The following is a 20877-nucleotide window of genomic DNA, read 5'->3' as shown; positions in this document are numbered from 1 at the left end:
TTCTGTTTATCTCTATAAGGGCACCACATGGCTTTTATATTGTTCTGAAAACTGTTCAGCCCAAGTTATTGCACAGCATGAACATATCGTAGTTTACTGTGTTAGTCTGTTGAGCACTATATATTGCACTGTTTAGAGATTTTATAGTATTACTTTATCATTTACCCCTTGCTTTCGGCTGCTTATATTTGGCTCTGCTGCTGTATAACCATGTCCTCTCAAATGGACTAGGGTCACTGATAGCATGATGAACTGCTGAATGAATGTTTTGTTCTATTTAATGGAGCCTATAGTGCCTAACTTCATAGTATAATGTCTGCATCTTTCCACTGTTAATCCCCCTAAACCTAATCTTCCTCTACATACTTGCTCTAGCCTCATCTAACCATAGCTTCTCTCTACTACAGTGCTTTGTTACACCCTCCTTTCTTCTCTAAACATCCCTTACCTTCTACCTTCCCCTCTACATCTGCAATATTAACTAATTCAGTGTTGTCTCCCTCTCCTCTACAGTAATCCATCCCGGGTGCTCCCTCCCTGCTTTAAACGCAAAAGGAATACCTCCAGCCATCACCTGAAGACACCCTGAATTGGCCAGCTTGCCTGGTACTTAGAAAACTACTACTGAGAATACCCCCACCCCACCCACAAGATTGTGTAAATGTATGTTGCTTAAGACTAATTAAATGTAGACTTGATGTACTATCTATAGAGTTAATCTGCCCTCCTGTGTGCGCGTTCTAGCAGCCTACTGCAGACCATTTGCCCTCGCCCCCTCCTGTTATCACTACCCTAGAATATATTTAAACCTAAGACTGGTCCAATTATCCCTGCTGTTTACCATTTCCTTCTACCATTAGGTGGCAGCATTTACGAATATAAATCCTAGATATTCTTTATAATCCCAACAAGGTTTATTTTTTCACAAACAGTTGGTTATGAGTTAATATCCTTGGACTGTAAATATCTTCTCCCCCCTACTAAACCACCCTCTGTAAAGACAGCCTTCTTTTTCTGGCTGGTAATATTTAGCTCACACCTTCCAACTACAACCTTTGAACTGCTCTTTGCTGATACATTTTTTTGTCATACTCACCTCTAGTGTTCTTTCCTGCTCTGTTCGCCCTACGGGCTCACTCTACTCCACTACCCTGCCCCCAATTCCCACCCGCCCCAGTACTCCTAGCTTTATTCCTATCTTACCCTATCCTCTCAGCCTAATTACCTAGTACCAGCTCCCCCCTCATTACTCCTCCCACCTATAGCCATCCTTCTTAAACTCCCCTACCCTACCTCCAATTCCCACCCACCCCAGTACTCCTAGCTTTATTCCCATCTCACCCCACACTCTCAGCCTACTAACTCAATACCAGCTCCCCCCTTCATTACTCCTTCCATCTAAAGCCATCCTTCTTAAACTCTGTAATCTGTACTCCACCCAATAATTATAGTCCCCTCCTCATTCCTTAAATCTCTAGAATACCTCCATCACTTTTTAAAACGTTTCTACTTCATAGCCTTCTCTATTTTCCTAACCACTCATACCACTCTCTCTTTGCTCCAACATGCTCTCCTCAAGTTATCACACCCTCCAGTTCCCTAGCCTCCTTTCTGGTTCCTACTTCCCTTATACTATGCTACTTCATATTCCACCTATGCTTTGTCCAATATCACCTACAAAGACAACTACCATACAAACCCACATTCCCCCTCACTCTTACTCCCATTTCCACTATCTCCTCTTCTCTCATTCAGCCCAACCCTCTGCACCTATTCCACCCTAAACTCTTCTCCAAAGTCAAGATACTGTCACCTGCTCCAATCTACAATCTACCAAAATTCATGCCTGGCAGACCAATATGGCTAAAGGATAACTCCTTCAACAACCTAGTCCAAGCTGGTGATATCCATCCTAACCCTGGTCCTACATCCTTTATTAACAACACTCAACCCTTACCCTCTTCCTCCTAACTCAACACCCTAAAGATTTTTACAATTAATGCACAAAGTCTAAATAACAAAGCACACCAATTTCAAGCTTGGTTAAGCCATAACCAACCAGATATCTTAGCCAACTCTGAAACCTGGCTTAAGCCCTTTATCTCCAACTCTGAGATTCTTCCCCCAGGATTTCATTGTCTCAAATGACCGACTAAATAAAAAAGGTTGAGGCACTGCCCTAGTCTACTCCAACCTTCTTACCTTAACTCCCCTCCAAATTCCAATTCCTCAATTCCAGAACACTGGACTAACTGCTGGAATTCTAAAACTAAATAAACATAAAAATATCTGCATCACTGCCCTATATATCTCACCTGGTAACAACATCTCTACACTCAAATATTCTCCTATGGGCCTCTGCTGAAATTAACTATGAAACTTATATCCTTGGTGATGTGAATATTGACTGGAATAAAATCAATTATCCCTCTCCCTCCCCTTATCCATTAACCTCTATAACTTCACTCAAATAATTCTCTCCATCACTCGACCTAACAAAATAAACTTTCCCGGATCCATTATAGATTGGATCCTAGTCTCAGATGCAAATAAAATAACCAATTCTGGCACAATTCCTGATACCTTTAGCAACCACCTCCCAGCCTTCATGCATCACTCTAGTTCCTCCCCACACCAGCATCAGTACATTCAAATTCGTAACCTCAATAGCTTCAACCCAACTACTTGCTCAAATACTTTCAAACAAATGAATTGGCAAATTCTAACCATCCTTCCTCTTGACAAGGCTATAGAATACTTCAACTCTGTCTTCCTTGATACTTTAAACTCACTAGCCCCACTAAGAAACAAAAGGATAAAAACTAAAACTGCTCCTTGGCTATCCAAAGAGACAAAACAGATTATGCACCACAGAGACAAACTATGGAAGCTTTACCAAAACAATAAACTGGCCAGTACCTTGATCCAATATAAACAGCTCCACAACCATGCAAAATGACTTATCACTAAAGACAAAAAATCCTTCTATATCAAACTTCAGTCCAATAACAATAAATACCCCCCAAAATTCTGGAACTCAGTAAACTCACTTCTCAATCCAGGCTTCAAGAATAATCCCTGTCCTGACCCAAGTAAATCTGATATCGAACTATGCTCTGAATTTAACTCATTTTTCACTGGCACTATTACTACCCTCACCAAGACATTTCCCAATAACCCAACTGCTCTACACTCTTCCCCCTTCTAATTCACTTCATCTGTTTTAATTCAAACCCATCTCCACTAACTTTATAAAAAAACTTTTGTCCAAACTTAAATCTTGCTCTAACGCTCCCGAAATATTCCCTCTTCCTTCCTTAAATGTGCTGCTGATGGCATTGCACTCCCAATCAGCATCATCAACTGATCCATAAAAGAATTGTACATCCCCAAACTCTGGCACTCAGCTTATATTCTTCCTCTTCATAAAGGAAGCAAAAATACCAGCATCTCAAACTTTCGCCCCATTGCTTTGCTCTCACCAATCTGCAAAATCCTAGAAAAATGCATCCACCTCCAACTTATGCCTTTCCTGACCCAAAACAATCTTCTCACTCCTACCCAGTATGGCTTCCATCCAGGCCATAGCACAATAACCGCTCTACTCTCTTTCCTAGAAACTGTCAATCAAGGCAGAGATTCAGGCCACTTAGTTTCTACTGATTTACTCGATCTGTCTAAAGCCTATGATACTGTTTCGCACAAGCACCTTCTCTGTCATCTCCCAAACCTTAATCTCTCACATAATGCTTTATTCCTGGTTCTCCAGCTATCAGACAGATCATAGGCAGTCAAATGGAAGAACTCCATCTCTTTCTTCCTTACTACCTACCCCCCAACTGGCGTACCACAGGGATCCATCCTTGGGCCAATACTTTTTAACATCTTCATCAATAACTTTCACACTGCTATTCCTGATGCTAAAATCATTCAATACACAGATTGAACTCAGTAAACTCACTTCTCAATCCAGGCTTCAAGAATAATCCCTGTCCTGACCTTAGTCTGCTCTGCCTCAAACCTCTCTGAATTGCTGACTAAAACCCAAACTGCTTTCTCAACAACTGAAAATTGCATGCGCCAAAAACACCTCTCTCTCAATGCACATAAATCAAAGATTCTATTCCCTCCCACAAAGACCCTCTCTACGATAAAAACAACTTCAAAGTCTATAGTCAAACCAACTCACCTACAGAAGTAGTCCCCTCTGCCAAACTACTTGGCTTTACTGTAGATGAACACCAAGTTTGATATTCATATTCAACAAAATATTAAGAAAACCCACCAAAAGCTAGGTATGCTGTATAGAAATAATCACTTTCTCCCCAACTCTACCAGGCAAATTCTGGCCTCGACTTATCTTCTTCCTTCCTTATTATACAGAGCCTCTCTCCTAACCAAACTGTCCTCCTCTATCACCTCTAAACTAGAAAACTGCTACAACAAAATCTCTAAATTTGCCTCTAAATCTAAAAATACCACCCATCACTGCCTAACCCTACAATCACTGAATTGGCTTGAACTCCCAAACTACCTAGACTATCTCCAACTCACTACTGCACATAGACTCATATTTCACCCAACAAAATGTCCCGCTCTAACATCCTTCCTCCTTATACACACAACAACAGAGCTCTCAGATCTGAAAATCAGAACTTAATTACTATCCATAAACCTAAACGTCCTGCTGGCCAACTTCTCCTATCTTTCTCACTAGGCAAAAAATGGAATTCCCTTCTCTCCACACTAAGAATCATACCAAACTCAGAAAACTTCAAAACCCAACTATTCAAACACCTGTCCACTAAATGGAAATGCACCTGTCTTCACCCAACCTAATCCAAGGGGGTTCTCACTCTGGTTCCCAAGCTCTACAACTCTCAGTTATTTTCCTATGAGCCTGTCTAAACTCTCAACAATTTCTATAGCTTCTCTGTAAACTCTCACCTTCTACAGCTACCCTCACACAGCCCAACCTTGTAAATATTGTAAATAGCATTCTACTGTTGATGTGTGTATGTCAAGCGTATTTACATTTTCTTAAAAGGTCTGTATGTAAACTGTTTCCACACCTAACCCATACCTGTTTACCTCAAATGAAACTGTGTGATCCCTACCTTTCAAGCTTAATGAATTTAATTATGCATTATATTGAATGCATTTATGAGTAACTATTCTACATAAGATCTTTAATATTAACTATCATTTGTATCTAAATTGTATAATGCATCTTGGAGCTTTTCTCCCTGGGCCTCCACTGAAAATGGGTCAATTTGGCCCTGTGGACTTCCCCGGTAATCAAACTCCAAATAAATAAATTAATAGATATACATACATATATATTTACATACACACATGTACATATGCACATACAGATACAGTAGTTAGCATTGCTGCCTCACACTGCTCGCCTCTCTAGATCACTTCCTAGATGGGATGACGTCTCTCTGGGTACTACGCATCCTCTCCATGTCCTCATGGGTTTTCATCAGCATCTCTTATTCCCTCCCACACCTCAAAATTGTGTCTTCGGTGAATTGTTATTCCTCCAAAATGCCTGGAGGTGTCTGCTTTATATGGTGCAACATGTATGTGAGACTGTGCATATGTGCATGTGTCTACACATTGGCATCTTGCATTGGGCTGGTGCCCCATTCACTGTTGTCTGTTGCCTTTCATAGAATGTTCTCCTGTGACTCTGAAGTGGACTGTACGGGAACGTGGACAAAGAATGAACACACACATTACATCCATGTACATGTCAAACACAAAACATGCACACACATTTAATCACATTTTTAAAATTGAAAAGCAGTGTTTAATACTTACGGAGTATTTTCAAAAAGACTCATAGCAGCACTACAGTTGTAGAAAGTGTAATTTGCTGATGTGACCATTATTGAATGTGACGGTGTTTGAAGGAAAAGCTCCACTGGAACCAATACATAATCTGAAAAGAAAAATTATAGGAGGTTATTCCTAATGTCTGCACAAGAGTGTGCATTCACAAGGTTATGAAACAATATGGCAGCAACAAATTCTAGGACAGTATTTCAAATCTTGTAAAAACTGTTCTGCTGAAAGGATCTTTTAAATAATATCATAATTAATACATTAGAAGGAAGACATAGGAGAAGGAAAGCATACACATGGCTACACTAAATAATCAGATACAGCTTTTCAGACCGAAACTTACATTTAACATGCAATTTAAGAACATTAACACATTTTCTTATACTGCTGCCAAAATCAACTCTTATTACCTAAAATCTTTCCAAACAGGAGTTAAATATTTATGTCACAAATCATTAAAATTAATGCTATCAGAAATATCCCTAAAACTACTTGATAGTTTAAATCCTATGATGACATCTGATTTTTTCATTTTACATTTAGAAATCTCCATAAAGACATAACAAATTTACAGTACAATAACCTAGGCACACAGAATCAGTACATAAATATTCCTTACATTTACCTTCATACAGGGAATAACAGGATGCCATCTTGAGGGGGGGACATCCTATGTACCCAGGAGATGAGGTGGAAGGGCAGTGCAGCAAAGCCACTTGGCTTGGGATGCAGAGTCTACTACTTAGGTGGAGGGCAGGATAGAAATGGGGTGGGAATTGTGGTGAGACAGAGGCTTCAGAAGGCAGTGAGGGATATCATCAGAATTAGTAACAGACTCATGGCAGTCGGACTCCAGTGTAATGCTAGGGCAGTATTCATAATATATAATCTTGGCCTGCCCCACAGCAGGGTTGTGATAGTGAGGAAAAGAGTGTAGTCAGACAGCAGTTGCAGGACCTACTAGATAAAGTAGGACAACATGAATTGATGTTGATAATAGGGGACTTGAATGCACATGTCGGGACAGACAGAACAGAATATGAGGACCGCCTGGTCAACATGGGTGGGGCAACAGGAATAAAGGAGAAGCCATTCAAGACTTCTGTCTGGAAAATGGCTTGATAGTAGTCAACACATAGTTCAGAAACAGAGACAGTCACAACATCACATACAAGAGTAGTCAACATGCAACTCAGACTTCCTCCTAGTATGGAAAAGACACTGGGGCAGAATCCATGACTGCAAAGTCATCCCTAGAGAAACAGCTGGCCCACAGCATAAACCACTAGGTTGCCACAATCAGCTGCAAGCAGTCATCAGTGAAGGTTTTAAGGTCAACAAAGACCAGGCTGAAGACCTGGAAATTAACTGGAGAGAAAGTAAAAAAGTTCAAGGAATTACTCAAGACTCTAGCACCCCAAGAAGAGGGGGAAATAGGTAGAGTTGAAGAAGAATGGCCAAAACAGCATGTATGTGACCAGCCAGGTATGGAAATAAGGTACATAAGGAAAGCTGGTGGTGGAATGCAGAAGTCCAGGAAGTCATCAAAAGAAAGGAGTGCAGGAAGAAGTGGGAGACAGAAAAGACTGACCAGTCTAGGAAGGACTACTGGAAAGTGACTCAGTAAGTGGCACAAAGAAACTTTATCAGTCTGCAAGGCACAGACAGAAAGATAAAGAGGACAGTCATACACCCTTCATAAGGGATGCCAGAAACAACCTGGTCACCAGTCCACAGGACATCAAAGGCAGATGGAAGAAGTATTTACAACAGCTTCTGAAGAAAGAAAACCCCACAGAAGCTGTATTGCCCCAGAAACAGCTTACAATGAGAGAAGAGAAGGAGGAGCCCACCCATTGAAGTAACAGCAGCACTAAGGAAGATGAAGTTAGGGAAAGCAGCAGGCTCAGATGAGGTCACACCAGATATGATAAAGATTCTGGGTGAGATGGGGGAGAAATGGCTCCTGAGGGTACTAATCACAGTGTGGAAAGAAAGGCGTATCCCAGATGACTGGAAAATAAGCATACATGTGCCAGTGTACAAGAATAAGAAGTTATGTACTCACCATAACGTTCCATCTGAGTAGGTGACTTCATTCGTCTGCAACCTTAGGGGTCTTGGATCCGACTTCGGATTCGAGCCGGCAACTTATTTTACAGCTTATGGATCTGAGCTCCTAGCTCCTCCCCTTACCCATAATCCCCTGCCAACCCTGATTGACCTCAGATCAAGTTTGCTCTTTTCGAACCAAAGTGTCCCAAAAGGGACCAAGAAAGGACATACAAGAATTGACTTCTGAAGGCCAGGGGGAAGGAGGGGGGGATGGTTGCAGACAAATGAAGTCACCTACTCAGATGGAACATTATGGTGAGTACATAACTTCTTAATCTGAAGTAGGGACTTCATTTGTCAGCAACCTTAGAGACAGAGTCCCCAGCTACCTGAATCTTGGGCGGCCATCATGGAAGGATGTTCCAGAGCACTGCGTAGCCAAAGGATGCTCTCATTCTGGAAATAACGTCCAGCTTATAATGGTTGATAAAGGTATGAGATGAGGCCCAAGTGGCTGCAGAGCAAATATCATCCAAAGATACTCTAGATCTAAAGGCAGCAGAAGTAGATATGGAGTGAGTAGAATGCGCCCGTACTCCCTGAGGTGCGGGCCTCCCCGAAGTTTCATAGGTCAGAAGAATACACTGTGAAATCCATCGTGATAAGATGACCTTAGAAATAGCTTTACCCAGATTGAATTTGGCAAAGGAAATTAACAACTGATCTGATTGTCTGTAACCAGCAGTCCTATGAATGTAGAAGCGCAGTTGTCTGTGCACGTCTAAGGAATGCAGCTTGTATTCTCCTTTATTCTGGTACTTAGGGAAGAAAACTGGCAGGTTAATGGACTGATTGATATTGGTTTCTGAGGTCACCTGAGGAAGAAAGGAAGGATTGGTGCTGAGGTACACTCTATCCTGATGAAAAATCAAGTAGGGAGGTTTGGCACAAAGGGCCTGAAGTTCGGAAACTCTCTTCGCTGAAGTGATGGCGACAAGGAACGCCGTTTTCCAGAAGAGATATTTAAGTTTGGCCGAGGCAGCTGGTTCAAAGGGAGGAGCAGTCAAGGCTTGAAGGACTAATGATAGATCCCAAGGGGGTACCGCTTCCTTGACAGGAGGCCTGAGCAAGAAGGTACACTTGAGGAAAGTTTTACATAATTTCGCAGTCATCAAGGGACCTGACTCGTGTCCTACATGGTAATGAGAGATGGCTGCTAATTGAACCTTGACCATAGAACAGCTAGCTCCCCATTGAAAAAGTCCGGTGAGGAAATCCAATACAGACGCCAACGAAGCCATGAAGGAATCTGTGTTATGGTGTTCCGCCCAGATGGAGAAACGCTTCCATTTACAGTGATAGACTTTCCTAGTGGAGGGCTTATGTGCTGCCACCAAGATGGCTTTAACTGGTGAGGGGATGCCAGGAGTCCTGACTAAGAGTGGAACTGGAGCAGCCAAGCCATCAGCTTCAGGTTGTCCAGATTCGGGGTCAGTAGGCCTGAGGGATGGGATATTCGATCCAGAATGGGATCCAGAATCCAGGGAGGATTCACCAGATGAGACACAGGTAAGAGAACCAAGTTTGACGAGGCCAGAATGGGGCAATGAGGATCATTCTGCTCCCCAACCGAGAGGCTTTCTGTATTAGTTTCAGCATCAGGGGTAGAGGAGGATAGGCATAAAGTAGACCGGGATGCCAAGCATGCACTAGAGCATCTCTTGGGGCTTCCCCGAGGGGGGGAATCAGAGCGAAGAAGCTGGAGCATTTTGTGTTGGAGGGATTGGCAAAAAGATCACAGCAGGGTTGCCATCATGTGGCAAAAATCCGCTTTGCTACCTGGGAATTGAGAGACCACTCGTAAGTGGAAAGAATAGTGTGGCTGAGCTTGTCCACCAGAATGTTGGACCGTCCCGGAATGTGCGTTGCGATAAGGAAGCGGTTGGTGGAGATCGCCCATTCCCACACCCTCATGGCCTCTCGACAGACAGGGTAGGACCTGGTTCCCCCCTGTTTGTTGATGTACCAGACAACAGACATGTTGTCCGTCTGTATCGCAATAGTTCCTACGAGGAGAAGGTTCTGAAGTGCTTGCAATGCCAACAGCACCGCCCTCATCTCCAGAACATTGATATGCAAGGAGGTCTCTGTGTCGTTCCACGTGCCTTGGACCGTTCTGCCTGAGCAATGCCCCCCCCCACCCGAGGCGAGAGGTGTCCGTGGTCACCGTGGCGAGGGGAGGGGGCGTGCAGAAGGGTCGTCCCGTATGAAGGTCCGGGGACTGGAGCCACCATAAGAGGGCCCTCCTGCAAGCCCTGCTGAGTGAGATAGGATGGCTGAGGGGGAGAAACTGAAAAGACCATTGGACTAAAAGGGTCCACTGTAGCACCCTCATATTCAGACGAGTGTATAGAAGAAGAATTATTGCTGCTGCCATGGAGCCTAGAGCCCTCAGGACCAATTCTGCCGGTGGGGTTTTTAATTGGAGGATGACCCGCACATGAAGCCTCAGGTTTTGAAGTCGCTCCGAAGTGAGGAATGCTCGCAGACTTCTAGTATCTATTTTGGCTCCTATGAAATCTATGACTTGTGTTGGAGCAAGGGAGGATTTGTCCAGGTTGATCGTGATGCCTAGATGGGGAGCTAGCCAGAGAAAGTGATTTCTGGCTGCGCAGAGTAGATGCCTTGTTGGGGTGGACAGGAGCCAGTCGTCCAGGTACAGAAAGACTTGCATTCCCTGGAGTCTCAGGTGGACCGCTATCACTGCTAACACTTTGGTAAACACCCTGGGGGCTGTGGTTAGACCAAAGGGAAGGACCATGAACTGATAGTGACTGGCTCCCAGCTGGAAGCGGAGAAACCTCCTGGATCGTCTGTCCATTAAAATGTGGTAGTACGCATCCTTGAGGTCTAGTGAGCACATCCAGTCGCTCTCCCGCAAGAGGGGGAGAATGGATTGAAGGGTCACCATCCAGAATTTTTCTTTGGTTACTGACAGGTTCAAGAGTGAAAGGTAGAGAATCAGTCTCAAGTCCCCCATCTTTTTTGGCACCAGAAAGAACCTGGAGTAAAACGCTAATCCGAGTTGATCTGGGGGGACGGGCTGGATGGCTCTTCTTTCTAGCAGCTGCTGGATTTCTGCAGCTGCCACCTCCCTCTATCGGGTGGTACATCGGGGAGGTTTTTGAGTTTGGGGAGATGGTGCAGTGAAATTTTGTAACCTCTGGATATGATGCGAAGCACCCAGTGATCTGACATAATGGACTCCCAAGCCGCCAGGTGCTTCGAGAAGCGCCCCCCAACTGCCTCCTGAGTGGAGCAGTCAGGCAACTCCTCAGGGCTGCTGCGTGGTCTGATCAGAGAAGGTTTCTCTGTACCCAAAATTTCTCGGGGCCCCTCTGCCTCTAGGGCGGCATCCTCCCTGTCCTCCTCTGCCACGGAAGGACTGGTTGCCTGGAGCAGGATGGGAATGTTGCAATTTCCGGAACCACATCTTCTGTCCCTTTTGGTTCTTGGAGAAGGGCGTCTGGGAGCAGAGAAGCAGATTCCAACGGCAGACGTCTTCCCGTCCTTTTCGCTCTGGACAAGTGTCTCGCGAACGGTTGTACCAAACAAGGCAGAACCATCAAAGGTGGCATTCGCAAAGGACGCCCTGAAGGGCTCCGCGAAGTCGCAATGTTGGAGCCAGGCCTGACGTCTCATGACTAGACCCACTCCGCTGGCTCTAGCGGCTCCCTCTGTGGCGTGGGACAAAAGCCGCATAGAGGTATTTGAAACAGATCTTAGAGTGGCCATACGAGTGGAGTACAACTGCTTGTCCTCCGCTGACATCGACTCTGGGGGGGAAGCAGCATATTCTTTGATAAGATCTCACTGCATCCTGATGACATGTGCCATGTAGTTCAGGGACCTTACAGAGAAGGTCGCTGAACTAAATACCCGCTTCCTGAGGCGATCCATCGAGCGGGACTCCTTGCTCGATAGATGGACTGAGGGGCTCTCCTGAGCTAATTCCCTCTTTGTGGCTGCCGCCATCAACATGGCATCTACGGGGGGACCCTTGCTCCAATGGGACCGGTCTGCAGGGGGACTCAAAATCCTATCTGGGCATTTGGGTACTGGCTCCACAGTGTCCGGCTCCTCCCACGCCCTGGTGGTGATAAGGTCCCCTAGGGGGTTGGCCGGAGGGGACACCCAAGAGGTAGACGGGCCTGCTTCGAATGTCTCCAGGAACACAGACTCGGAGTAAGCCTTGGGAGCAGACCACCCCCCCCATGATTCAGAGCATTTCCATGATGTCTACAAAGGAGACATCCTCGGGGGGGTAACCTTGGGGAGCCTTTCCCTTCATCCAAGTCAGTGTCCTCTATTAAGGACTTGGGGGAGTCCACGTGTCTCCTCTTACACTTATGTTTGCGAGGCACTTCCTCGGGGGGACTGTCTGAGGAGGTCTCACCAGCAATATCCTGTTCCAGTGGAACAACCTGGGACATTGAAGCAGGCTGTCCCTGTGGCCGGGTGATGGAAGCCTGTCCCAGCAGAGAGGGAGTGCAGGGTACAGCCGATGCAAGGACCATCCGGATGCTCTCAACAGAGCCCTCTCCACTACATCAAAGGCCAAGAGGGAGCCTCTCTCCCTGGAATCCGAAAGCCGGCTCCCACTCGGATCTGATGAAGGGATCGGAACCGGCGCCAAGGCCACCAGATCCGAAGGACCCGTGTTCTCCGACCTGGACGGAGCCGAAGGCACACTGAATCCCTCGGATCCGAAGCTCGGCCCACGGCTCCAAGAGGTTGGATCCGACAGACCCAACAGACTCGAGGGCAGGATCGGATCCGAAGTACCCAGTACTGTCGTTGCCGACCCACCCCCGGCTCCAACGCTGCCCTGCTCCGAGCACTCCAAACCTGGGAAGCCGGTCGGAGAAGGAGCTATCGGGGCAAAAAAAGGTGTTGAGCTCTCCCCCGAAGGGGGGGAGGCAGGAGCACTCCCATCTGCAGTTGGGCCTGGATGAACCTTCTCATCATCCGGTCCAAGTCTGCATCAGAAAGACTATAAGTAGATCTCGACAAGGCCACCAAGGCGGGCCGGGAATGCCGCCTCGATGACCTCGACGGAGATCGGGTCTGCTCCTCCTTGGGTCCCTGGGAAAAGCAAGGGGATCGGATCAGAGGAAGAGGGGACCTGGAAGCCATGGAGGGAGAAGCCCGCTTAGCTGGGGGGGCCGAAGCGGAGGCCTCGGCCCGCCGCTTGTGGTGCTTCTCCCTCCTTTTCTCCCTCCTGGCCTCCCTTTCCTCCGGCATCTTAATGGGAGTTTGAGTCCCGGCCGGGAGAAGGGGGGCAGGAGTGGCTACCACCAAGGGCTGAGGAGGAGCCATGGGAGTACCGGAGGCCGAAGCTGGGTCCGGGGGCAAAAGTCCCGCCAGAACCAACTTCGACCTCCGCTCTTTCAGTGCCCTGGGGTTGAACGCTGCACAGATGGAACACCCTGAGGACAGGTGTTCAACCCCAAGGCACCGAACACACCGAGTGTGGCCATCCGCTGGTGAAAGCTTATGGCCACACTCGGTGCACTTAGAAAAAAATGGGCTTTGGGGCCTCCGACATTTTTCAAAGAAAAAAATAACTACACAAACACACCAGGCCCCAAAAACACAAGCAACGCACACACACTCTACGAACCAGCAAGGGGAGGAAATACACTAAAAAGAATTAAAATAACAAAAGGGGATCCTAAACACACACACACACTATTAAAGAAAAACAAAGATTTTCTGTCTTAAGTTTTTTTTTCAAAACTTATCTGAAAGTTGCCAGGAGCTCTGAAATCCAGCTGTCTCTTCAAGAGCGGCAAACTAGATCAGAGGTCAATCAGGGTTGGCAGAGGATTATGGGTAAGGGGAGGAGCTAGGAGCTCGGATCCATAAGCTGCAAAATAAGCTGCCGGCTGGGATCCGAAGTCGGATCCAAGACCCCTAAGGTTGCTGACAAATGAAGTCCCTACTTCAGATCAGAGGGAACATCCGCAACTGTGGGCAGTACAGGCATCAAACTCCTATCACATTGCATGCAAATTCTGGAGATGGTGATTGATAAACAGACACGCAGAGTAGTAGAATGTAAGATGGGAGGATGAGCAGTTTGGATTCAGATCAGGATGCAGCACAACTGACTTGATGTTTTTATTGAGACAGATACTTGAGAAAAAGCTAGAGATGAGGAGAGTCTCCAAATGGGCATTCCTAGACTTGGAGAAAGCATATGAAAAGGTCCCACGAAAGCTGATCTGGGAAGTACTGTGGTAGTTTGAAGTACCAGAAACATTGGTCTAGAATTAGTGCAGGCTATGTTCAAGGACCCAATAACTCAAGTACAAACAGTGTTCGGCCTCAAAGAGGGGTTCCCAGTGAGTGTGTGTGTACATCAGGGTTCAGCTCTGAGCCCACTGCTGTTCACTGGTGATGGACTACATTAGCAAACAGGTTGGAGGGGACGGATCAACAAAGCTGCTGTATGCAGATGATGTGCCAGTACAGGCAGACTCTGAGCTAGAACTTCAGCAAAGGATAGGAGAATGGAATGCAAACCTGAAGGCACATGAGATGAAACCAAGCACAGATAAGACAGTGGTAATGGCAGCAAACTGGGGAAATCAGAGGAAGCTGAGAATAGCGATAGAAGGGAAGATGGTGGAACAGGTACACAGCTTCAGTTATTTGGGAGGGGTGGTTGAGGAGAAGGGTAGTATGAATGAAGAGGTCAAAGCTAGTATCAGAGGGGCTGCAGCCAACTGGCATAGAGTATCAGGTGTAGTCTATGACAGAAGAATGCCAAAGAAGCTGAAAAGTAAGGTGTAGAAGACAGTGGTGTGACCAGTACTACTGTATGGTACAGAAACCTAGGCAGTAAAGGCAGAACAGCTGAAGAAGCTAGAGGTGATGGAAATGAAGTGCCTGAGAAAGATGATAGCCTGCACACTGTGGGATAAACAAAGAAATGAGGACATAAGAGCAGAAGCTAAAGTAGCTCCAACTGCAGAAAAGATCAGAGAGAACAGATTACGGTGGTATGGGCACATGTGTAGAAAAGCAGAAGACAATCTGATGACTAAGATCTGGGACAGACAGGAAGAAGGTAAGAGGAAGTGAGGGCGTCCAGCAAAGAGGTATATGGATTGTGTGAAAGAAGATCTGCGACAGTCAGGCATGAGTGTTGAAGAAGGCAGGAGTGTGGCACTGAATCGAGAGAGTTGGCAACACTTAACATGATACCCCAACCCCTGTAGAAAAAAGGGGGCGGATGATGATCTTGGGGGGGGGTTACATAAGCAACAGAAAGTTTCAAAATTGAACCTAGCTTTGAAAAAAATAGCTCTATAAGTTAGGCTAAATTTCATTTACATCACAATATAACTAATAAGAGTGACACCAATTTACAGTAAACTTTATACTCACCAACATTTTACATTTGCCTTTGATTATTTACTGCATAATGTAAAACAAAGACTATTCAAGTTCCAAATGTTCTACTTATTTTTCTGAGACATCACATTTTATAGGAACAGGATGTACAGCCTAACAGCAAACATTTTTAAGGCAAACATCATGGATTATTAACAGTGGATCACTCGTGAAGTTTACTATTCTCATTAGCATAAAGGAAGACGGCAGAGGGCAGCAAATGCCTTGCCAATTATTAAGACTGTTTTTGTTGCCTATCACAGGTTGAAGATGATCCAAAAGTCATTCCGGTTTAGTAAAGTCAGGAATTCTGAAAACTTCTAAATCACATCTGCTAACATTTCAGACACACTTGACACCTTTAACAAACATTTGATAAAGGTAGATACATTTTCTTTTGGAAATTAGTCAGACTTTGCTCTCAATGGGAAGTCCGTAAAATTCTAACATTTTCATTAATATCCAAGTTATGTAAGCTTGGGAATTAGTGTAAACTGTAGCACTGTCTGCAAATGCTGTGATTTTTAATTGAACAGTACAGAATTTTGGAAACTGAAAAGCAGAATTCTGAAAAAAGGCTGCATACACAAATTGAACAAATGTGGTAAAGGGACAAACCTTGCCTTGTACCATTCTAATGAAAATTATATCAAAAGCCATTGTGTTTATTTAAAGAATCACAGAAAAGTAAAATACTTACTTACACTGATTAACATTAATAAATTCAGCAAGTAACAAATGTTTTGATTTAAAAAATAAATTGAAAATCAAAAAAATAAAACCACTTTGACATCTTCACTGAGAAAATATTATGACTGATCGATGCTTTACAATGTAACAGATCTAAAGCTATACATCCAGCCTGAAATGTGGCTATACTATAAATTATGCCAGTTTTGTCTGTACCAAATTAGTATAATATACACATTTTTATGTCATCACAAGCCACAGTCTACTGCCACCAAATGATGTAGGTTTGCAATCAATATTAACTTCACCTGATTTACCTAGAGCTAAAATATTTTATTTTGAATATATTGAAATACCACCAATAGATTTATTTTTAACAATTCGCTATGTTAATTTATAAGACAATTCTATTTATTATGGCTGGAACTTGGATACCTTTAAACTGATTTCCATTTCTTGAAAGAATGAATGGAAGTTTTACAGAATCAACAAACTGTTGACAAACTGCTGGAAATTTCAGAATATTGAAAATGTCAGTTTCTGTGGGATCGATATCTTAATTACTTGACACAAAGTCCACTCATTAATTCTAAACAGCGAAGTTAGGAAGTTGACAATTAGGTCACTGGAAGATGAGTGTGCTCCCCCCATACTGGTCAAAGTAGCTTAAGGAAGATTCCAACAAGGATACTGTATTCATTATATTATATTCATTATATTCATTATATACAACTGGGACCCTCCCGAATGATCTCAGTGACCACCAAACAAATTGACCAACATAAATCCCCCTTTATATAGACTTGTTAGAAATAAGAAGAAATTTGTACCAGCACTATTCCTAACTGAACTTAGATCCTGTAACTGGTCCAAGCTAAAAACCCTACCCCTTGAAGATTACTGACACATTCCTCAACATTCTTGACTCTCAACTAGTGAAACCAAATCTAAAATCAAACTAAGCACCTCTAGATCGCATTAAATTCCAGGAACTTAGAAATTCAACAAAAGACTCCACCCTAGATAAAAGAACTACTTCTGTCACCTTCAAGAGAAACACCAGAACAATCCAAAGAAGTTTTGGGCAGGCTTAAACACCCTCCTCCACCCAGGCCCAGAAACACTTATTGGAAAAACCCAGTAGAGATTGCGAATACTTTTAACTCCTTTTCACTGAGACCATTCAGACCCTGGCTAATCAACTTCCACATCCTTCCTCCCCGACCAAGGTTAATGATGAATCTAACCCCTTTACTATCCAGCCAGCTCCCACCTCCTATATTAGATCACTACTGAAGAAACTTTGAATATCTACAAATAGCAGCAGATGTCATAGCATATAACTATAACTGAGGCCACTATCCCTCCATTTGGAAGGTAGCCCATGTCATCCCACTTCATAAGGGTGGCACCTCTGCTGACCCATCAAACTATAGACCTATAGCAATACTGTCGCCAATAGCCAAAATCTTGGAAAGATGTGTTCATAAACAACTCCTTAGCCATCTCACCCTAAATAATCTACTGTCCAAATCTCAGCATGGTTTCAGACCCCACCACCGCCTTACTCTCATTTACCGACTCAATCAATAAAAACCGTAATAACAAAAAAATTTCCTCAGCCCTCTTTCTTGACTTGTCAAAAGCCTTTGACATGGTCAACCACCAACTACTACTTCACACTCTTGAAACCTTTTACCTTGATTACCCGGCTCTAACTGGTTCAAAGCTTACCTCTCTGGAAGACAACAGGCAGTTCGATGGGAAAATAAGATTTCTCAACCATTGCCAAATACCATAGTCCCCAAGGCTCTATACTTGGTCCTCTTCTCTTCTCTGTATTTATAAAACTCAGTCATCCCTAAGGCCACCTGCATCCAGTATGCGGATGATTCCACATTGATTTGCTCGGATATCTCCCTTCCTGACCTACAAGTAACAACCCAAAACTGTTTTACCATAGTTGAAAAGTGGCTCTCAGAACGGAAACTCATTCTAAATCCAAAAAAAACCAAGTTATTAGTATTTCATCCCACCTCAGTTAGTCCATCAGTCCAAACCACAGCCCAATCCAATAATTGTCCATTCTTCGTGCAATCTGTTAATGGTATCATGATTGAGCCTGTTACCAACACTAAACTATTAGGAGTCACCATTGATAGTAGGCTTAGATTTGATATGCATGTCAGTCAAACCGTAAAGACTGTAAATAAGAAACTTGGTTCCTTGTATAGAATTAAAAGCTTTCTAACCCCTACTGCCAAACTAACCATCTATCTACTTTCTACATTACTGTATGCCTCTCCTGTGCTTTCATTCCTTAACAAAAGTGAGATCAATAAACTCTCTGCTGCCTATAATCACATCGCCAGATTTGTAGTAGGTGGTCCTTACAGAACTCATCACTGCATTAACCTAAGGAAACTTGACTGGCTAGAATTATCTAATCTTCTCAAACTAAACCAACTCACAGAAATTATTAAGCAACCAGATAAAACCCTCCTTGCAAAATCTTCTTACACCATACTCTAATCTTACCTGTCTTCCTCACATAGAGTCCTGGTCCAAACCATCAAATCCAACAACTCAGTAACTCTATAGGAAAGTCTGGAATCCCAATAATTTAAGACTTACTACATCCCAATATCTATTCAAAACAATCAAACAATTTTTAAAGAACATTGGCTGTGCCCATGTAACAACCCAGACTAGTTCTCTCTGACACACAACTAGTAGTATTCTCCACCTGTTTGACTAGGTGTTTTTTCCTTAATCCAAACAATTTGTGTTTCACACCCCCTAATTCCACCATCATGGGTACCTATGAAGTCAAGCTCCCCATTGCCTGACTTGACTCTATAAGCAATGGGATATCAACCTAGAATTTCAACTATAATGTATCTAAATACAGTTGTGAAGTATTTATGTGTATCACTGATTCTGTTTATGTGAACCTCGAATTTTTTATGTAATTGCATTAGGTAGTGTACTTATCTGTATATACATGAAAGTGTAACTTTTTTCTCTGTGGAGCTTTTCTCCCCGGGCCTCCGCTGAAAATGGACATGTATCCAGTCGGACCATCCCGGTCAACAAATGTAAAATAAATAAATAAAATTATAGATAAAGACTGAGACAGAACTATATGCACTGAGAAATAGATTGTGATATTTACTGGATTATTTGACTTAAACCCAGACAAGTATTTCAGCCACAACACTGAGCTCAGATTTACCTCTGAATAAGTTGTTAAAAGGGAGCACAGAATATGAATTCCCTATAATGCTAGTCCCAATGACACTATAATGGGTCAAAACTGTATTCCCCTCTAGAAACTAAACCCCACCAGATAAAGTAAGCACAATTCTTAAAACTTGAAAAGGAAGTCAGAAGGACAGTAGTCCAGATGGTTTAACCCAACATAATCTGAGAACAATGAAACATATTACTTCCTTGGTTTTAAGTAATCTGACAGAGGTCGGTTATAAGGAAATGTGGGATGTTGACATTACTCCCACTATGAATGGGAAGGGCCCTAGGAATGTGGGTACAGACATGTCAGCCTGCTGCATAACTGCACCAATGTCTTAGAAAGGCTGCTTTGTGGTAGAACAAAGGAAATGCTTCAATCTTCTGAAAAGTTAGACACTTCCCAGCATGCTTTTAGAAAAGGACTACTTAGCACAGTTAACCTCTTCCATTTTTGGGACTGTGTCACCAAGGCTATTGATCAGGGTCTGCAGAGCTTGACATCATTTTTATTGCTCTCAGCAAAGATCTCAGTGGAGTGACTCACAGTGTCCTCCTTAAGAAACGTCTGTATCTATTGCTATATTAGGCCACTGGTTGGCTGGGTTCACACTTGTTTGTTAAACTGGGGTTGGAGCACAACACTTAGGGCTAATTATGGCCTAATGTATGAAGTGGATGCTGAGGTACCACAAAGGTCTTTCCTTATACCACTTTTGTTTACTTTGTATGTTAGGGATCTAACAAGGCCTAAATCTATCTTGATCTGTAAATATACGTACAATTTTAAGCTATCTAAAATTATAGCCAACATCACAGACCAGATTACCTTACAAAAGTCTTTAGACCAAATTACCCTAAAATAGATCTTAGAGTTGTGGGACAACTGGCCTATTAAAGGCATATAGTGACCAACATTTCCAAATCAGCTAACATGATCACTGGAGAGGGGATAGTAACTACCAGTTATTTTTTCTCATAAGCTATATTAAACACTGCTGATACAGTCAACAATTTGAGAATAAAACTGGCAATAATGTATCCTTTAGACCACACGTGGAACTACTTTGTGTCAAACCCATCAAGCAGATCTCCCTTCTCTTCAAATTCTCTTATACACATCAGTTATTAAACAATGGCTCCCACGAAGTGTTTTTGGTCAACCAAACTGAAATGGGACCAAGACAGTAGCTGGTCTGATGCATCCTATTACTCAAGATTAATAACAATAACAATAAGCCTGTATTCCCCATGAAACCAAAAGGTAAAAGGTGACTTGCTTCTCTTTCTTATAGCTTTACAACTTTCTAAGATAATTTCCTCTTCCGCTTCATAGTTCAAATCTAGTTAAATGTGCTTTTAATTTAAACCTTCATAGATCTAAACTGAATTTGATCAGTAAGAATACCCTTACAAGAATGAACTGCTTCAGAACATGCACTTCCCATATAGAATGGCTTACCAGTTTCTAAAAGGGGACACTGATAAGTTTTGAAGTGATGAGATTTGGTAGCACTATATAACACATTGGGCTTCCCATACTTCTTAAATGGAAATTTAATCATTTGC

General features: G+C 43.4%; 1 protein-coding gene across 1 annotated transcript in view; it reads right to left on the bottom strand.

Annotated features, from left to right (window-relative positions):
• PLXNB2 (plexin B2) overlaps positions 1 to 20877 on the bottom strand; it is a gene marked incomplete in the record, with an annotated part of 671705 nt that overhangs the window by 521273 nt on the left and 129555 nt on the right. The window contains 1 exon segment of the mRNA XM_044087338.1: positions 5830 to 5950. Coding sequence (XP_043943273.1) covers positions 5830 to 5950 — 121 coding nt within the window.

This window comes from Protopterus annectens, chromosome 11.part0 (assembly GCF_019279795.1).
Source record: "Protopterus annectens isolate FY-2018-M chromosome 11.part0, PAN1.0, whole genome shotgun sequence".
NCBI lineage: Eukaryota > Metazoa > Chordata > Ceratodontiformes > Protopteridae > Protopterus > Protopterus annectens.
This window is presented reverse-complemented; position numbering and strand designations above follow the sequence as displayed.